This window comes from Hyla sarda, chromosome 5 (assembly GCF_029499605.1).
Source record: "Hyla sarda isolate aHylSar1 chromosome 5, aHylSar1.hap1, whole genome shotgun sequence".
Taxonomy (NCBI): domain Eukaryota; kingdom Metazoa; phylum Chordata; class Amphibia; order Anura; family Hylidae; genus Hyla; species Hyla sarda.
The window spans coordinates 25,118,247-25,136,780 of record NC_079193.1 but is presented as its reverse complement, the minus strand read 5'-3'; the positions used below and the strand labels follow the sequence as shown (position 1 = coordinate 25,136,780).

The window sequence follows — 18,534 nt, the reverse complement described above, 5'->3', positions numbered from 1 at the left end:
CGTACAGGTACGCCCTGGGTCCTTAAGGATCGGGGATGCAGGGCGTATGCACACACCCTGCATCACCCAAGAGGTTAAGCAAATGTGGCGCAACTAAAGCAAAAAGAAAGTGGCACTAAATTCTTTGAATATGCCCCCCCCCAGGACACACACTGGCAGTAAAATAAAGCTGCAATTACCGTATTTTTCACCCTATAGGACGCACCGGCGTATAAGACGCACCCAATTTATAGGTGCAAAATCAAAAAAAATAAAGATTTTGAAACCAATAGTGGTCTTCAACCTGCGGACCTCCAGATGTTGCAAAACTACAACTCCCAGCATGCCCGGACAGCCGTTGACTGTCCGGGCATGCTGGGAGTTGTAGTTTTGCAACATCTGGAGGTCCGCAGATTGAAGACCACTGCATAGGAGGTAACACTCACGTGTCCCCGCCACTCCGGACCCGTCACCGCTGCCCTGGATGTCGCTCCATAGCTGTCGCCGTGTCCCCGTCGCTCCGGAACGTCTCTGCTGCCGGCCGGGTATCCTCGCTCTCCGTTGCCGCCATCACGTCGTTACGGGCGTACGCGACGACGTGATGATGAGGAAGGAGAGTGCCGGCCATACAGGGGATCCCTGAACGGAGAAGACACCGAGGAGGCAGGTAAGGTCCCTCCCGGTGTCCTGTAAGCACTAACCCGGCTATTCAGTCGGGCTGTTCGGGCGGTGAAATCGCGGCGGTCCCGAACAGCCCGACTGAACAGCCGGGTTAGTGTCACTTTCCCTTTAGATGCGGCAGTCAGCTTTGATCACCGCGTCTGAAGGGTTAATACAGGGCATCACCGCGATCGGTGATGTCCTGTATTAGCCGCGGGTCCCGGCCGTTGATGGCCGCAGGGACCACCGTGATAGGGGTGTATTTGCCGTATGAGACGCACCGACTTTTTTCCCCCAGTTTTGGGGAAGAAAAAGTGCGTCTTATATGGTGAAAAATACGGTAATTGGAGAAATAAATCATTCCATCTTTATGTTTTGGTGCAGTGCAGAAGTTTGTGCAAAAACATTTGTGCAAAACTGCTACTCTTTATTGGTGCAGGGAATGATATATTTCCCCCGGTGAGCGGACACGGCAGGCTACTGCCCATATCACCTGATGAGACCTCATCCTGCTGGGTAACATGTTGGGGGGGGGGGGGGGGGAATCAGATAGTACATTGGTATGTTCTCTCCTTTAGGCCATGTTTCCACAACAGAATTTCCAAGCGTAATCTGTCAGAAAAGTTCAGCTTGGAAACGTCGTTGCATTGTTCTTAATGGGATTTTGCTGCACCGTGTACACTGTGAAGTTTCTGCAGCAGATATTCAGATTCTGGTGTTCACCATGAGAATAAACATGTCAATTCTTTGGGCGGAATCCGTTCGTAAATCCATTGCTTTCTATGGAGACATTTCCGAGCGATCCTAGCCCCACTATTTGCAGAATGTCCACCTGTGTTTTCCGGGGCAGACATTCCGCGAAACTTCTGCCATGTGAACATTGCCTCAACACCTTGCTTTGTGAATCCCCACCTCTCCCATAGAGCTCTATGGAGGGGGCGTATCTTTGACCTCAGTGAGGTCGACGACGCATGCATTAGCCGCACACAGCTGGGTTATAGTCTTTATTGGAAGCATACAAGTATAAAAGAATACAATAGATCTGTTTAAAAAAAAAAAAGACTGACACGTTTCGGATGATGTGTCCTTAGTCATAGTCCTGATTGTGACTAAGCACACTGTCCGAAACACGTCAGTCATTTTTTTATGTTAAGGATCTATTGCATTGTTTATTTATTCTTGTATGCTTCAATACATTTTTTCACATATTTGGACTTTTTCCTTGTGAGCTGGATCTTCTTTCTTCTGTAATTTGTTTCAACATGTTTGTATTGCGTATTTTTTTGGGCTTATGTAAAGCTTCACTGTTTGATCCATATAAATATTATATTTATTACTCACTTTTAAAGTAACCAAGGCAGAACTTTTTGCAAATCAAAACCTTCAGTATAATATTACAATGTCACACCATGAATGACCAATGTACTTTGCATGTTTAGGGTACATTCCCACACGGCGTATTTGCTGCTGCGTATTTTATTTTCTCTGTTGAAGTCAATGGGTAGGAAAATACGCAGCACCAAATACGCAGCAAATACGCAGCAAAATACGCCGTGTGGGAACGTACCCTTAAGCAGTGTTTTTTCACCCAGGGTGCCTCCAGCTGTTGCAAATCTACAATTCCCAGCATGCCTGGACAGCCTTCGGCTGTCCAGGCATGCTGGGGATTGTAGTTTTGCAACCTGGTTAGGGAAACACTGTGTTAAGATATACACATTATAGTGGTGGTTGTCCCATATGCGTCTGCTGGTGACGATACAGATCTGACTTTTGCATAAAAGATTTACCGCACTCGGAACAGCACAGCAGCCTCTCCCCCGTGTGAAGTCGCTGATGTCTTGTTAACGTCGTCTTGAGTGCGAAACTTTTCCCGCACTGATGACAAGTAAACGGCCGCTCCCCGGTGTGCGCTCGCTGATGATCGATCAGTTTGGATTTGTGTGTAAAACATTTCCCGCATACCAAACACTGCTCCTCTCCGGTGTGAATCCTCTTGTGTTGGATGAGTTGCGCTTTCTTAATAAAACTCCTACCGCACTCTAAACACGAAAATGGCTTTTCGCCTGTGTGGAGCCGCTGGTGCAAAATGAGACCGGATCTCTGCGTGAAGCTTTTCCCGCATTCCGAGCAAGAGAAAAGTTTTGCGCCGGTGTGAATTTTAATGTGTTCGGAAAGGTGGGATTTCTGTGTAAAGCCCTTGCCGCAATAGGAACACGCGAAGGGCTTCTCGCCGGTGTGCGTCCTCTGGTGACAGCGCAGGTAAGATTTCAGCATGAAGCTTTTACCGCATTCCGAACAAGAGAAGGGTTTCTCCCCCGAGTGGATGAGCTGGTGTTTCGCCAGGGTCGCTTCCTGCGCAAAACACCGACCACACTGAGGACAGGAGAAGGGGCGCTCTCCCGTGTGGGTTCTCTCGTGTTGGAGGAGTTTCGATTTCTGCGTAAAACACTTCCCACAATATGAACACTGCTCCTCTCCGGTGTGAATTTTTGTATGTTGAACAAGTTGCGACTTCCTTGCGAAACACTTCCGACACTCGGGACACGAGAATGGTTTGTCCCCTGTGTGAACCAGCCGATGTGCTTGGAGTCTTGAGCGAAACTTAAAACATTTACCGCATTCTGAACAGTAAAATGGCTCCTGCGCTGTGGTGAGGCGGTCGTGGTGGTCCATACTGGCCGCAGACCTTGGTTCCTGTTTATTGAGGTCAGGAGGGACGCGGTCATCAGGAGTTGGAGACTTTCGAGTAGCGGCATTCAAGTCGCTGATAGATTCTTTCATGACGTAAACTTCTATTTCAGGCTCGGGAGTCAACAATGGTTCTTTACCTGTTATAAATAAAATAAATTAAAATTCTAAAATAAATTTTTTTAAATTTATTTTGAGGGTACAATCTGCTAAAATTTCCAACATTTAATGCACACCGCACTATTTCTCATCACCGCCTCAAAAACTTTAACCACACTCTGAGCATTGGGGTAGGTTCACACTACGCAATCGCCACACGGGATTCCGATCTAGCATTGGTGTAAATGGATCTGACCCATTCACGCTGCAGAATTTCAGTGGCAGAAAATTCTGCCTCAGAAATTCACAAATCAAAAGAATTAACTTTTTTTTTTGTTGCAAGAATTACGCAGTAAGTTCTGTAAGTGGTGATGGCGCAGGTCCGCATGTTCCTAGCGCAAAAGAATTTTGGCGATTTCAGACGGATTCTCCTACCGAAGAATATCTTCGGGCAGAGATTCTGCAGTGTGAACCTTAAAAAGGTTTTGTGCTATGGAAAACATTTACCGCACTCTGAACATGGCAGCGGTTCCTGTGCTGTGCCCGTGCGGTCATCGCCGTCCATACTGTCTGCAGACATGGCTTCCTGGTTTAGGTCAGGTGAGACAAGATCGCCACTAGAAGGAGACTTTATACTGGTGGGATTCCAGTCACTTAAAGGATCTTCTATTTTAACTTCTATTACATCTGTTAAGAATAAATAAAATAAAATGTATTCAAATTCTAGACAAATTTAAATTTTGAAAGTTTGAGAGACAAATTTTAACATTTTCATTACACAATGCAGTGACAGAATGGTGCAGTGACCAATAACAAGAATAAGATCAAGGTTTGCAATCATAATCGGATAGAAAATACTTAAAGGGGTACTCCGGCGGAAAACATCTAATCCCTTATCAAAAGGATAGGGAATAAGGTGTCTAATCACGTGGGTCCCACTGCTGGGGACCCCCACAATCTCCGCTGCAGCACCCCAATCATGCAGTGCACGTTGACTACAGCCACCACCCCCATAGATATGAATGGAGGGGGGCGTGTTGTGACGTCACTTAGGCTGGGTTCACACTACGTTTTGTCCCATACGGGAGCGCATACGGCAGGGGGGAGCTAAAAGCTCGCGCTCCCGTATGTCATTCATTTCAATGAGCCGACCGGAGTGAAACGTTCGGTCCGGTCGGCTCATTTTTGCGCCGTATGCGCTTTTACAACCGGACCTAAAACCGTGGTCAACCACGGTTTTAGGTCCGGTTGTAAAAGCGCATACGGCGCAAAAATGAGCCGACCGGACCGAACGTTTCACTCCGGTCGGCTCATTGAAATGAATGACATACGGGAGCGCATACGGTAACATACGGGAGCGCGAGCTTTTAGCTCCCCCCTGCCGTATGCGCTCCCGTATGGGAAAAAACGTAGTGTGAACCCAGCCTAACACGGAAGCTCTAAAGATCTCGGGTGGTTCCGAGTGGTGGGACCCCCGTGATCAGACATCTCATCTCAGTAAATGTGCTTGTGTGCAATGAGTCTTGATGGAAAGTTAAAACATTTACCGTATTCTGAACATGACAATGGCTCCTGTGCTGTCTCCATGCAGTCATCCCGGTCCACGCTGTTTGCGGCGACTGACTCCATTTTAAGATCATATGAGACGCCGTCATCACTGGTCGGAGACTTTATAGTTGTGGGATTTACGAGAGGATTTATTTTATGCTCGAGAGGCAAAATTTGTTGTTCAACTGTTGAGAATAAAATATATTTAAGTCCTAGACAATTTTTTTTGAAATTATTTTAAAGATGCAACAATAAGGAGAATTAAACAGGAAAAAAACTTTTTTTTTGCGGGCGCTGTTCTTGGTTCCAGAAATTTCAAGCCAGATGCTGGAGTGTGATTGAAGTGATAGCACTTTGTTTATTAAAGGGGTACTCCGCCCCTAGACATCTTATCCCCTATCCAAAGGATAGGGGATAAGATGTCAGATCGCGGGGGTCCCGCTGCTGGGGACCCCCGGGATCTCGGCTGCAGCACCCACCTCAACGGCTTCCAGCAATGCTGGAGGCTTCGGATCCCGACCATGTGAGCGAAAGAGTGTGACGTCACAACGCTCCGGCCCCGTGATCGACAGTAATCAGACCCAGAGCAAACACGCTCTGGGGACTTATAATAACGGGGTGCGGCATGCAAGATCGCGGGGATCCCCAGCGGCGGGACCCCCGCGATCAGGCATCTTATCCCCTATCCTTTGGATAAGGGATAAGATGTATAAGCGCCGGAGTACCCCTTTAAAGCATAAATGAAAGACCAATGACGCGTTTCGGAGGTGCAGTCCTCCTTCCTCAGATGCCAATCCGAGGAAGGAGGACTGCACCTCAAAAATGCGTAATTGTTTTTTACAGTGAGAGGTGATACCAGTGTATAGATAAGACGGGATCATTGCAATAGATGAAGCTCAGAGCTCAGCCTTCCCCTCCCTGTGAAATTACCCTAGCAAAGGTGCCAGGTAACGTTTTCAATTCACATTAAATGGGACAGCTCCTATCTATTGTTATCTATGTCCATGGGTCCTGTGGTATAGGATAACTCTAAACCAGTGTTTCCCAACCAATGTGCCTCCAGCTGCTGCAAAACGACAACTCCCAGTATGTCCGGACAGCCAACGGCTGTCCGGGCATTGTGGGAGTTGTTGGTTTGCAACAGCTGGGGGCACCCTGGTTGGGAAACACTGCTCTAAACAACGGTCTAGGAAAACCCTGTGAGCTCCTATCTACAACAGACCTCAATGACGTCTCTTTTACATAAATGGATTGTGTCCTCACCATGTGATGAGAGCTTGTCGTCCACAGTAATATCCTCGTACAGATTCCTATGTTTTCCTACATAATCCCATTCTTCTATAGAAAAGTAAACAGCGACATCCTGACACCGCGCAGGAACCTGAAATGCACAACAGATCATTATGTGAGACAGCTCATCCGGCAGGCTTCACATCTATCAGATTCAATGGGCGCTGCCACTTTAAAAAACTTTTGACATGTTGCAGAGAAATGGCTAAAGTATTGATTGATGCGGTCTGAGTGTTCAGAACCAGACCAGAACCTGACCATCCTGTCCGTCCATACTAGGAATGGGCCTCAGCTGCATTATGTATCACAGAAATTCCCTTTGTCGCAATCATTCTCAGCCTTAGTTTTTCCCTTTAAATGCTGTCATCGGCTTCACCATGGCAGTCACAGAACGTCGATCAGAATTGGGTTTGAGTGGGACTGCGGATCTACATTAACCCCTTTAACGACAATTGATGTAAATGCACGTCATGGTGCTGTGGTATTTAGCGCACCATGACAGACCGGTGCTCCCGTCATGCACAGCAGGTCCCGGCTAGTGATGGAGGACATCATCAAATCGCGCGGATGTCCGCCATTAACCCCTCAGATGCCGTGATCAATACAGATCACGGCATCTGCAGCAGTGCGGTACTTTAAATGGATGATCGGTCCCTTCACCTGCCTCCGTCCGTCTCCTGGGGTCTTCTGCTCTGGTCTGAGATCGAGCACTGATAACACTGATCAGTGCTATGCCCTATGCATAGCACTGAACAGTATTGGCAATCAAATGATTACTATAAATAGTCCCCTATGGGGACATAAGAAGTGGGAAAAAAATAAAGTGAACCCCCCCCCCCAATAAAAATGTAAATTGTCCCTTTTCCCCTCATAAGCGTAAAAAAATAATAATAATAATTAGAGATGAGCGAACTTACAGTAAATTCGATTTGTCACAAACTTCTCGGCTCGGCAGTTGATGACTTATCCTGCATAAATTAGTTCAGCTTTCCGGTGCTCCTGTGGGCTGGAAAAGGTGGATACAGTCCTAGGAGACTCTTTCCTAGGACTGTATCCACCTTTTCCAGCCCACCGGAGCACCTGAAAGCTGAACTCATTTATGCAGGAAAAGTCATCAACTGCAGAGCCGAGAAGTTTGTGACGAATCAAATTTACTGTAAGTTCGCTCATCTCTAATAATAATAATAAACATATTTGGTATTGTCACGTGCGTAAGAGTCCGAACTATCAAAATATATTGTTAATTATCCTGTACGGTGAACGGCGTAAACGTAAAAAAAAAGGGCAAAATTGCTGCTTTTTTGTCACATTTTATTCACCAAAAAATTTATAAAAAGTTAAATATAAGCAAAAGTGTTTCCGATGAAAACTACAGGCTGTCCAGGCATGCTGGGAGTTATAGTTTTGCAACAGCTGGAGGCACAGTGGTTGGGAAACACTGCTGTAGGGAGTCCTTCCCATTACAGCAGCACTGACCTCTCCTGTGAGCAGCTGAATGATCTGGTTGGTGAGCTGCAGAATCTGCTTGTTACTTTCAGTGGTCGGGATTTTGTCAGATTTCTTGGCTCGGCTCCTTACTCCACACTCCCTGGGGCTGCTGCCTGAAGTTTTCTGATCATTGTATCTCTTCTTCACAACTGTGTAATCCTGTCAATAAAAAGGTGCAATGGCAATTATCTAACCTAATATTCTAGAAAAATGTACCGCAACAGAGTGATCCACAAACTTTGTGAGCAACATACAGGTTTGAGAGATGGTTCAGCAGTAACAATGACAGATGAGGGGGCAGCACAAGCCAACCAAAGTGCCTCTATTACAATGCCAACCAGCTTTAGTACGAACAACAGTACCTCCACATTAAAGGGGTACTCCGACGCTAAGACATCTTATCCCCTATCCAAAGGATAGGGGATAAGATGCCTGATCACGGGGGTCACGGCCCCGACCCCGTGTGACGTCACGCTCCGCCCCCTCAATGCAAGCCTATGGGAGGGGGCGTGCCCCCTCCCATAGGCTTGCATTGAGGGGGCGGAGCGTGACGTCACACGGGGGCGTGATGTCACAAAGCTCCGGCCCCCCATGATCGCCAGTAATCAGACCCAGAGCAAACATGCTCCGGGGACTGATAATAACGGGGTGCTGCGTGCAAGATCACAGGGGTCCCCCGCGATCAGGCATCTTATCTCCTATCCTTTGGATAGGGGATAAGATGTCTTAGCGCCAGAGAACCCCTTTAATGTCAGGATCAATGCTCTTCTAACAGAAGTGCCCCCATAATAGGGTCTGCATGTTTCAGGGCACTATATACCAGTGTGGGAAAGCTGCTATTACTGCGCATAATAGTTTTCCTATCATTTTTCATATACTAGTGTTCCTGGGCACCAGCTTGTGGCTTCTATCTTACATGATTCTTGTTAATAGGATCTTTTTATATAAAAGTTTGGCTCAATATTAAAAAGTACCTATAATCAAACCATATTTTCTAAACTAACTCAGTTTATATTTCCCAACTATTCTTAACACCCCTCCAGCCCTTAAAATATTTTGCAAGCTTTAAAAAGCTGTGTATCATACCTTTCCCCTTGTTCACATTGTGTGAGCTCCCGGCAGGAGAAAGTGGGCGTTCCCCAGCAGGCGCAACGTCACTGTAGCCTGTGAGAGCTTTGCCTCGCCATGCCCAGCACACACTTCCTGAGTTTGGTCTCCTGCCAGGCCGGGAGGAGACCAGACTAACTATTTGACTTGTGCAGGGAACAGAACAGAGCCACCTAGTGGCCGTTTTTTCAATCACATTAAAAACATATATAGGTTGAGAATTTTAACAGCAAGTAAATAGCAAAGTGTCTTATAATTACATAAGGAACAATATATTAAAAGTTTAGTTTGGTGACAGGTACTCTTTAAACATTACACAATGCAAAAACGAAACAATACAAGAACCCAAACAAATGCAAATCATCTGCAAATAAAAAAAGGCTTGTACAATGCATGGAATAAAATGTAGATGTACAAGTAGCCAAGTGGTGTAAACTATGTTACCTAACAATAAGGTTAGGAAAGGCCTGTAGTGGGTTTCTGCTGGCTTCTAGCAATCCTCTAGTACCTAGGTGTGTAACCTGCAGCCTTCCAGCTGTTGCAAAACTACAACTCCCAGCATGCCTGGATAGCTGTAGGCCCCCTAAGCTCTAGTAGGAAGACCCGGGGTGTTGATCCCCTACCCCCAAATGTGTTCACATTTTTAAGGGCACCTCCATTATAAGTACACACCCCCTCAAGTAAATCTTATAGGATCATGGTTTAGGAAGCCCAGTTGTGAGCAGTAAGGCTGGGATCACACAAAGTATTTTGATTAGTATTATTAACAATAACCAGGAATGGGTTAAAACCACAGAAAAAGCTGCAAATCTTTCCATTATGGTTTATCTCTGTGTCAATTGCACCCCTTAAAGGCATTATCCAGGAATAGAAAAAAAAGAGCTAATTTATTTCAAAAACTGCTCCCCGTCTGTTGGGTGTACTTCTGCAGCTCAGTTCCATTAAAATGAATGGAGCCAAGTTGTAATACCACACCCAACCTGGAGACAGACGGGGAGTGATTTTTGAAAAAAATTTGCTCTGGTTTTCTATTCCAGGATAAATACAGACATAGGGCCCATGCACATTACAGAAATTCTGCACATTTTTTCCCTGCTGAATTCCTAAAACAGATCTTTGCTGCCCAGAATCAGGATTTATGTCATATTTACTGCAGAAATGTAAAATCCCACAGAAAATTTTCTTTTTCTGCAGAATTGTTTTGGCATCAGCCTTCAAACTTCCACTACAGAACATCTGTAGCGTGCACAGAGCAGCAGAATCTCATTGGGTTCTGCTGCAAGTGGAAAATCGTATTGTGTATGGGGTCTAAGACTGTGTCCTCATCAGCCAGAAAAAAACAATGAAGCTGCATGGGGCAAAATTATGGAACTCGTGAAGGAACCTTGACAAACCCCATTGGCTTTCATTGTGCAACACATCTGGCACTGCGTCCCATCACTGATTTCAATGGAAAGCAAAACGTAGCCAAAGTCATTAGTCACGTCATTGTTGCCAGTAACGCTCACCTCTCCAGTTAGGAGGAACATTATCTTCAGGGTGAGACTTAAAATCCTGTCATTCATGTGCTTGCTGCCATTATCCATGGAGGTCATTGTGAGAAGAGGCGACAGTCCTGTGGGGAACTGCAGAGGCTGAGGTAAGGCCTGGACCTGGAAGAACAAATGAGATGTGATCCCTTTCTGTGATGGTACAATGTGCGTCTGTTCACTCTCCTACATATTAAATAAAGCCTAAGAAAGTAGAACCGTCCAACATATGGAAACTATGCAAGACTGTGAGCTGCATCCTTCATGACCTGACGACTAAATGCTGTGTCCCAGCTGTGACTTTTTCTTTTAGAAAATAGAGGGTTCTAGGGAATAAAACGTGGAACTGTATGTCTGTGAGAATCTATCAAGAAGTGCTCTGTGCAAATCCATAAATTGTCTTTCTTCTTACCTTACAAGATTTTCTGTGCGATGCTCCCAATGTCTCCCAAGTCCTCACCAGTCTTGGATGTGCCAGTTTGTAATGATCGACAAGTTGTTATGAAATGTATGGAGAACGATCCCCCTCAGACGGTTGTCTTTGTTTACCATGTGAGGCAATCAGGTAGGGACAATACACTTGGGCATTACTGTATTCTGAAACAGAAAATAACAAATATATATATATATTATACTTTACATACACACACACATACTAATCAACAATAAACATTAAAACCACTTGCCTAATATTGTGTAGATTCCCACCAAATCAGATCTGACCCATCGGGGCCCAAAATCCACAAAGCCTCTGAAGGTGTCCTGTGGTATCTGCGCAAACACATCAGTGAGAAGTCCTGTACGTTGTGAGATGAAGCCTCCATGGATCGGACTTGTTTTTCCAGCACATCTCACACATGATCGATGGATGGATGAGATTTGGGGAATTTAGAGGACGAGATACCACCTTCATCTCATGTTCCTCATTCCCAAATAATTTTTGCAGTTTGGGGGGCGTAAAGGTATGCCCTGCGCCCCCTCCCACAGTTTGAAGCGTGCTCAGTTCCTTCATACATGGTGGATCCCAGATGATATCAGTAGCCAGAGCTCACGGCTAATACCAGACATTGCCAATAGGGCCATTTTTTGGAAAAACTGTTTAGATGCCACAATCAAAATTGATCGCAGCATCTAAATGTGGGGAAAAAAACATTGCCAGCTAGCTCAGATGCTGATTGGACCAGCAAGATGAAATCCAATCGGAACGCCAATAGTGCAGGAAACCAAGGCAGGATAACAAACTGATAGGTATCCATGTTGATTCCAAGGACGGGGGACACGACTGTCTCTAAAATGAATGGTGCGGACGGCATCTGCGCAGCCACCGCCTTATGTATTCTTTATGGGGCTGCTGCATAATTTTGAGCGCTGAACTCAGAAATGTTCAACGGTCCCAGAGAGAAGCAATAAAGTGCTGGCCACGCATATGTGTGCGCTCCATTCATTACGGGGACAACTTTGACCCTGTTCTCTGGGATCGGTGGAGGTCCCAGCGGTTGGACACCAAATGATCATCTTGTTACCCCCTATCCTATGGATATGGATAAGGGATAACAAGCTGAGATGGCAATAACCCCTTTAAGACTCACCTGCCTTTCCGGAGCATTGGTCAAGCATGTGCACCACCATTCCATTATCTGTCTATGGGAGCTGTACATTGGGGCGCAATTCAGAGTCTCATTTTAAGATTATGGGTCCTGGGGGGATCTCTGCAGATACCTGTCCCCTCTCCTGTGCGGTAGAAGAGATCTTGGGCTTACTACATCCCTGGTATCTTCCAAAATAACCTGTTGCCCATAGCAACAGAAGGATGGCATTAAGGTCCTCCCCGACTCTCTAGAACCAAAACACAATGAGTCGCTATGGGCAACTGCACCACTTTTATTCTACACAGGATTTGCTTAATCTCTCCCTAAGCCTTTTGCAAGTGTTCGCCTTTGCCGTTTTTAAATAAAGTTTATTCAAGCATTAATACGAGCATTATCTGGGCATCCTAGTTTGTAACACGGTTACCATGGTTACACAGACCAGCTATGCTACCTAAACGAGGATAAGACTTTAGACTTACAAAACATACAGTCCTTTCAATAAACTTTATTTTTTTTTTTTTTAAAAAGACACACCACCGGGAACACCATAGTTCCAGTTTATGGAATACCAGGCGGAAGTGAAAACACGGACCCCACCTCCTCACGGTCCGGTGTACCGGCTCCTCCACTGACACAAACCGCTTCACCACCACTACGGAATGTGAGCCCGTAGGGTCAAGTTGTGATGACGCCATCTCGCTGCGCCGTTGAGGGCAGAGGCTCGAGCTGGTGACGTCATTTCCCTGCGCCGGAAGTCTATAAACTTGCAGGCTCAGGGTACAAGAACAGTGTTTGCCAACCAAGGTGCCTCCAATTGTTTCAAAACTACAGCTTCCAGCAGTCCGTGCATGCCTGGATTTGTTGTTTTGCACCCTGGTTTGGCAAACACTGTACTAGAATAATAAAGTTTTTTTGTGGCCAGAAGTAATGGACTGATGACAGATATCGGTTCTTACGTCTGCTTTAGCCCCTCTGCCTCCTAGGATAGACCAGGCTCTTGCCTATCAGAACTCACAGCTCTGTCTAGTCCACCCCCTTGCAATGTTCCCCAAGCTGTGGCTCTCCAGCTGTTGCAAGAACTACAACTCCCATCATGCCCTGGCACTTGGAAGCTGATAGGACTTGATCAAAATTGTAATTTTGCAACATCTGAAGAGCCACGCGTGGGGAAACATTGGCCTATACCAGTGTTTTCCAACCAGTGTGCTTCCAGCTGTTGCAAAACTACAACTCCCAGCATGCCCAGACAGCCAAATTACCATCCTTAGCCACCCCTCCATTTACTGTCCATAAAAGCGAGTGTAAAGCTCTGCAATGTTCAGAAATCCCATAAAACAGTGATTTCAAACCTGCAGACCTCCAGATGTTGCAAAACTAGTTTGGAGACCACTGCTCTACCAGCTTTCCCTTGCTTTAAAGGGGTTCTCCGGTGCTTACACATCTTATCCAAAGGATAGGGGATAAGATGCCTGATCGCGGGAGTCCCGCAGCTGGGGACTCCCGTGATCATGCACGCGGCACCCCGTTTGTAATCAGTCCCCGGAGCGTGGGGACCTCTGGGTCTGATTATGGGCGACTACAGGGCCGGTGGCGTGTGACGTCACGCTCCGCCCCTCAATGCAAGCCTACGGGAGGGGGTGTGATAGCTGTCATGCCCCCTCCCGTAGGCTTGCATTGAGGGGCGGAGCGTGACGTCACACGCCACCGGCCCTGTAGTCGCCCATAATCAGACCCAGAGGTCCCCACGCTCCGGGGACTGATTACAAACGGGGTGCCGCAAGATCACGGGCATCCCCAGCGGCGGGACTCCCGCGATCAGGCATCTTATCCCCTATCCTTTGGATAGGGGATAAGATGTGTAAGCACCAGAGAACCCCTTCAACCCTTGGTAGATATCCTTCAACAACCCAACACAGAAGGCTTACACAGCCATTGTTGTCGTTGGCTGTCCAAGCATGCTGGGAGATGTAGTTTTGCAACATCTGGAGGTCTGCAGGTTGAAGATACCACTGCCATAGAGAATGAAGAGAGTAGTGGATGGGGACGTGCGCTGCTCTTCCATTCACTTGGGGGACAATTGGCCCCTGTAATTGCAGTCCACAGGAGTGCCATTGGTCAGACCTCTACTGCTCAGCTAGATATCACCATATTTTTTAAATTGTGGGTGTACACCCGCCGGTATAAAAAAGCTTAGTTGTTCCACACCTCGGGGTTCGGAGACGTGATGCCACACGCCTGCTCAGCCAATAAGGGACTGAGGTCGATCACTGCTGTGGTGATTAATTGAATGCGAGGGCAAGTGATGTCAAGTCACCAAACTCGAAAGCACGGGACAGCGAGCTCCGTTATACAGGTGTCAGCATGGGAACGAGCATGGTATAAGACTGTTTTTTTTTTTTCGTTTTTTTTTTTACTTGCAACCTCGCTTAGGCTGCTTTCACACTATAAAATGTATCCGTTATAAAGATCCGTTCAGTGTTCTGTTATAAAAAAAATCTGAAAATCGGCCATTAAATGTCCGTTCGAAAATCCCATTAAAGTCTATGGGATTTTTACATTAGCCGTTTTAACCCGTTATAGCCCATTATTAATAATGGACATTATTTTATGACGGAAGAGGTAATGGGAGAAATAGTGCATGCACTATTTCTTCCTTTCATTCACCCATCACAAAATAACGTCCGTTATTAATAATGGGCTATAACGGGTTAAAATGGATAATGTAAAAATCCCATAGACTATAATGGAATTTTTTAACGGTTGATTTTCAGATTTTTTACAACGGAACATTGAACGGATCTTTATAACGGATACATTTTATAGTGTGAAAGCAGCCTAACCATTTTTTTTATTAGAATGTTTTGGCCAGACAACCCCTTTAACGCATTTGCCCCTGCCGTGCTTCCATATGACCACATAAACCCAGCTAGTTTAGAATGCAAGATCTGTAGTAAAATCAAAGACCTTAAAAGATAGTCAATATAAAGTAGGTGGCATTTATGTCACACTGTACACGGGTAGTATGTGGCTTTGCTGTATAATGGAGAATGTGGCTGCAGTGTATAAGGGGCATATGACTTGACTGTTCATAAGGCATGTAAATGGCACCATATAGGGGACTCTGGATATCACTTACGGTAATCTATACGTGCTGTTTCTGTCACTAGGTTTGAACCCTGTGCCTGACAATATTAAAGCTGTTCTCCACCATAAGGTGATTTTAGTATGTACCTGACAGACAGTAATGGACATGCTTAGGAAGGATCTGGGCTTGTCTTGGGGCTAAATTACTATGTTGTGAGATTTCCATAACACTGTGCATAGCTTTTTGTAAACTGCGTATTTCCTGTTGAAGTTCGTTCTCTTAAACTACACATCCCATAATTCCTTGTTTGTAAGTGTGTGGTCACTTTCCTCCCTCATATCAGCCACCCCACCCATTGAAATGAGTTGCATTCCATTCAACAGACCAGTGTTTTCTAACCAGGGTGCCTACAGCTATTGCAAAATTATCTCTCTCCCACCCATTGAAGCAGGACAGGATCCCTTTGCACACCTGACTAGTGATGTCAGGTCTCAGCCGAACCTGGAAAAACCTGAGACTTTAGTAATTTTGCATGCAGTTAAAATAAATATTGGGGAGAAAATTACAGAAGAGTTGCGAGACAACCATCAAATACAGGTACAGACACTATATTATGGGCGACACTAACTTTACAGCCCCTGTAGCATAGTCAAATAGAAGAAATCCTAGAATATCCTTTTAAACGTAGAGAGTAACAAAAACACCTAGAAAAGCAGAACACACGTGCAGTACAGGCTAATGCCCCCATCTTAAAGGAGATCTGTAGTGCTCTGAACTTTATCTCCTATCCGAAGGATAGGGGATTAGTTTTAGATCGCGGGGAGTCCGAGCGCTGGGGCCCCCGCGATCTCCTGTACGGGGCCGCGGCAATGTACAGGAAAGGGGGCGTTCTGTCCCCGCATGACGCGGCAGCCGGCACGCCCCTCCATGTATCTCTATGGGATTCATGGAGGGGTGTGATGGCTGCCGCGTCATGCGGGGACGGAACGCCCCCTTTCCTGTACATTGCCGCGGCCCTGTACAGGAGATCGCAAGGGGCACCAGCGCTCGGACCCCCCGCGATCTAAAACTTGAAGTGTGTGGATATTGACAATAGAAAGTCGTAATGGAATTAGTCAGATGTAGATGTTGACAATAGGAGCCTGGGCAATAGCCTTAAATGGGCACTGTCATGAACTTTTTTTGATATGTTGTAGTACTTATGTACTACAACATATTTCTAATATACTTCAATTATTTTTTTTTGTGGTTAAAACATTGTATTTTGCTTTTGAAATCCGGCCACTAGGGGTCTCCCTCCTAGTAGCCGGCTGCCTACTGTGATGTCACAGCTGAATTTGGACCAATCCCATCTGGGCATCAGTCCGAATTCAGTTAGCCTGCGCTCGCTCCCTGCCTGTCAATCAGACAGTCAGGAGCGAGCGATGTGAACACCGGGGCTGCCCGCTTTGGCTCCCTGGCCTTGCACGCTGGCCCCGCCTCCCGGCATATACGCGCGGCAGCATGCACTGAATCTCAGTGCTGCGCTACTGCCTCAGGACGCACATGTCCTGTACTTGGGTATGTCTGATCTGGGGTTGTTCCGGGGGGCAGGTTAAACCGTGGCCGCAACAAAGATAGATTGTTTTCAACACAGTGTGCCTCCAGTTGTTTCATTACTACAACTCCCAGCATGCCCTGACAGCCAATAGATGTCAGGGCAAGCTGGGAGTTGTAGTGGTGAAAGAGCTGGAGGTACACTGTTTAGGAAAACAATCATGGCCTGTATAGATAAGCTAAGTGGGTATAGATGAGCTAAGGGCAGAAGTCGGCCCCCAGCAGGCATCAGTGACATTGCGCCTAGTCGGGAAGTCTGCCTGGTAAGTGAGCACACTACCAGGTAGACAAAAAGCCATTTCTAAGATAGTAAAAAAATAAAAATGCAAAGGCAGGGAGGGGGTTAGGGATAGATGGGCAATAGGCAGGGACAGAAAAAAAAGAGGATGGTAGGAGCTAATCTTAAATGTGGCACTGATAATGATAAAGGGCTCTTGACTTATGTCCCTTCAGCACCCAGGAAAGGAAAAACCTCTAGTGAAGGAAACCTCTAGGGGGCCTTGGCTGAAGGGCTTCCCTTACTTTAGGACAGTGTTTCCCAACCAGGGTGCCTCCAGGTGTTGCAAAACTACAACTCCCAGCATGCCTGGACAGCCAAAGGCTGTCCAGGCATGCTGGGAGTTGTAGATTTGCGACCTCTGGAGGCACCCTGGTTGGGAAACACTGCTTTAGGCTATGGAGAAATGTGGCAGCATGAGATGTACAGTATGTCCGCCTTGTGCTAAAATGAAGCAATAAAAATCTCCCTCATTCTGCACTCAATACACCGTACTGACAAAGTGAAAACAGTATGTTAGAAATCTCTGTTAATTTATTGGAAATTAAAAACTAAAATATTGCAGTGACATAACTATTCATACCCTTTACTCAGAACTTAGTTGAAGCCCCTTTGGCAGCGATTCCAGCCTCCAGTCATCTTGGGGATGAGGCCATAAGGTTTACACACCTGGATTCTGCCATTTCTCTCTGCAGATCATCTCAGATCTGTCAGGTTGGATGGGACCATCAGTGGAAGCCATTTTCAGGTCTCTCCAGAGATGTTCCATTGGGTTCGGGCTCTGACTGAGCCATTTAAGGACATTCACAGAGTTGGCCCATTAGACGCTCCTGTGTTGTCTTGGCTGTGTGCTTAGGGTCATTGTCTAGTTAGAAGGTGAATCTTAGGCCCAGTCTGAAGTCCTGAGCACTCTGGATCAGATTTTTATTAAGAATATCTCTGTACTTTGCACCATTCAGCTTTCCTTCAACCCTAACCAGTCTCCCTGTTCCTCCAACATGATGCTGCCCCCACCATGATCACTGTAGGGATGGTATTGGGCAGGTGATGGGCAGTGCCTGGTTTCCCCCAGACATGATGCTGCCCCCACCATGATCACTGTAGGGATGGTATTGGGCAGGTGATGGGAAGTGCCTGGTTTCCTCCAGACATGATGCTGCCCCCACCATGATCACTGTAGGGATGGTATTGGGCAGGTGATGGGCAGTGCCTGGTTTCCCCCAGACATGATGCTGCCCCCACCATGATCACTGTAGGGATGGTATTGGGCAGGTGATGGGCAGTGCCTGGTTTCCTCCAGATGTGATGCTGCCCCCACCATGATCACTGTAGGGATGGTATTGGGCAGGTGATGGGCGGTGCCTGGTTTCCTCCAGACATGATGCTGCCCCCACCCTGATCACTGTAGGGATGGTATTGGGCAGGTGATGGGCAGTGCCTGGTTTCCTCCAGACATGACACTTAGAATTAAGGCCAGTAACTTCAATCTTTGTTTCATTAGACCATAGAATCTTGTTTCTCACAGTCTTAGAGTCTCGGACATCTTTCATGTGTCTTTTACTGAGGAGAGGCTTCTTTTTGGCCACTCTACCATAAAGC

At 46.4% G+C, this 18,534-nt stretch overlaps 1 protein-coding gene across 1 annotated transcript; it reads right to left on the bottom strand.

Moving 5' to 3' along the window:
• Positions 1-1,955: 1,955 nt before the first annotated feature.
• LOC130272965 (gastrula zinc finger protein XlCGF57.1-like) lies at positions 1,956-12,687 on the bottom strand. Its single transcript, XM_056519028.1, has 8 exons — positions 12,575-12,687; positions 10,801-10,985; positions 10,368-10,511; positions 7,741-7,911; positions 6,238-6,355; positions 4,974-5,159; positions 3,934-4,113; positions 1,956-3,467 (listed from the first exon to the last, which is right to left on the bottom strand). Exons 3-8 carry the CDS (start codon positions 10,452-10,454, stop codon positions 2,356-2,358), a joined length of 1,854 nt encoding a protein of 617 aa, XP_056375003.1. The 5' UTR covers positions 10,455-10,511; positions 10,801-10,985; positions 12,575-12,687; the 3' UTR covers positions 1,956-2,355.
• Between the last annotated feature and the right edge of the window lie 5,847 nt (positions 12,688-18,534).

What these genes read in the sequence shown, in the direction of transcription:
- LOC130272965 (XM_056519028.1), bottom strand. Translation starts at nt 10,454, where the DNA reads ATGACCTCCATGGATAATGGCAGCAAGCACATGAATGACAGGATTTTA. An exon ending in TTCAGCTGCTCACAGGAGAG is followed by an intron (nt 6,356 to 7,740) that starts GTCAGTGCTGCT and finishes TGTGCATTTCAG; the next exon opens with GTTCCTGCGCGGTGTCAGGA. An exon ending in CGACAAGCTCTCATCACATG is followed by an intron (nt 5,160 to 6,237) that starts GTGAGGACACAA and finishes TATTCTCAACAG; the next exon opens with TTGAACAACAAATTTTGCCT.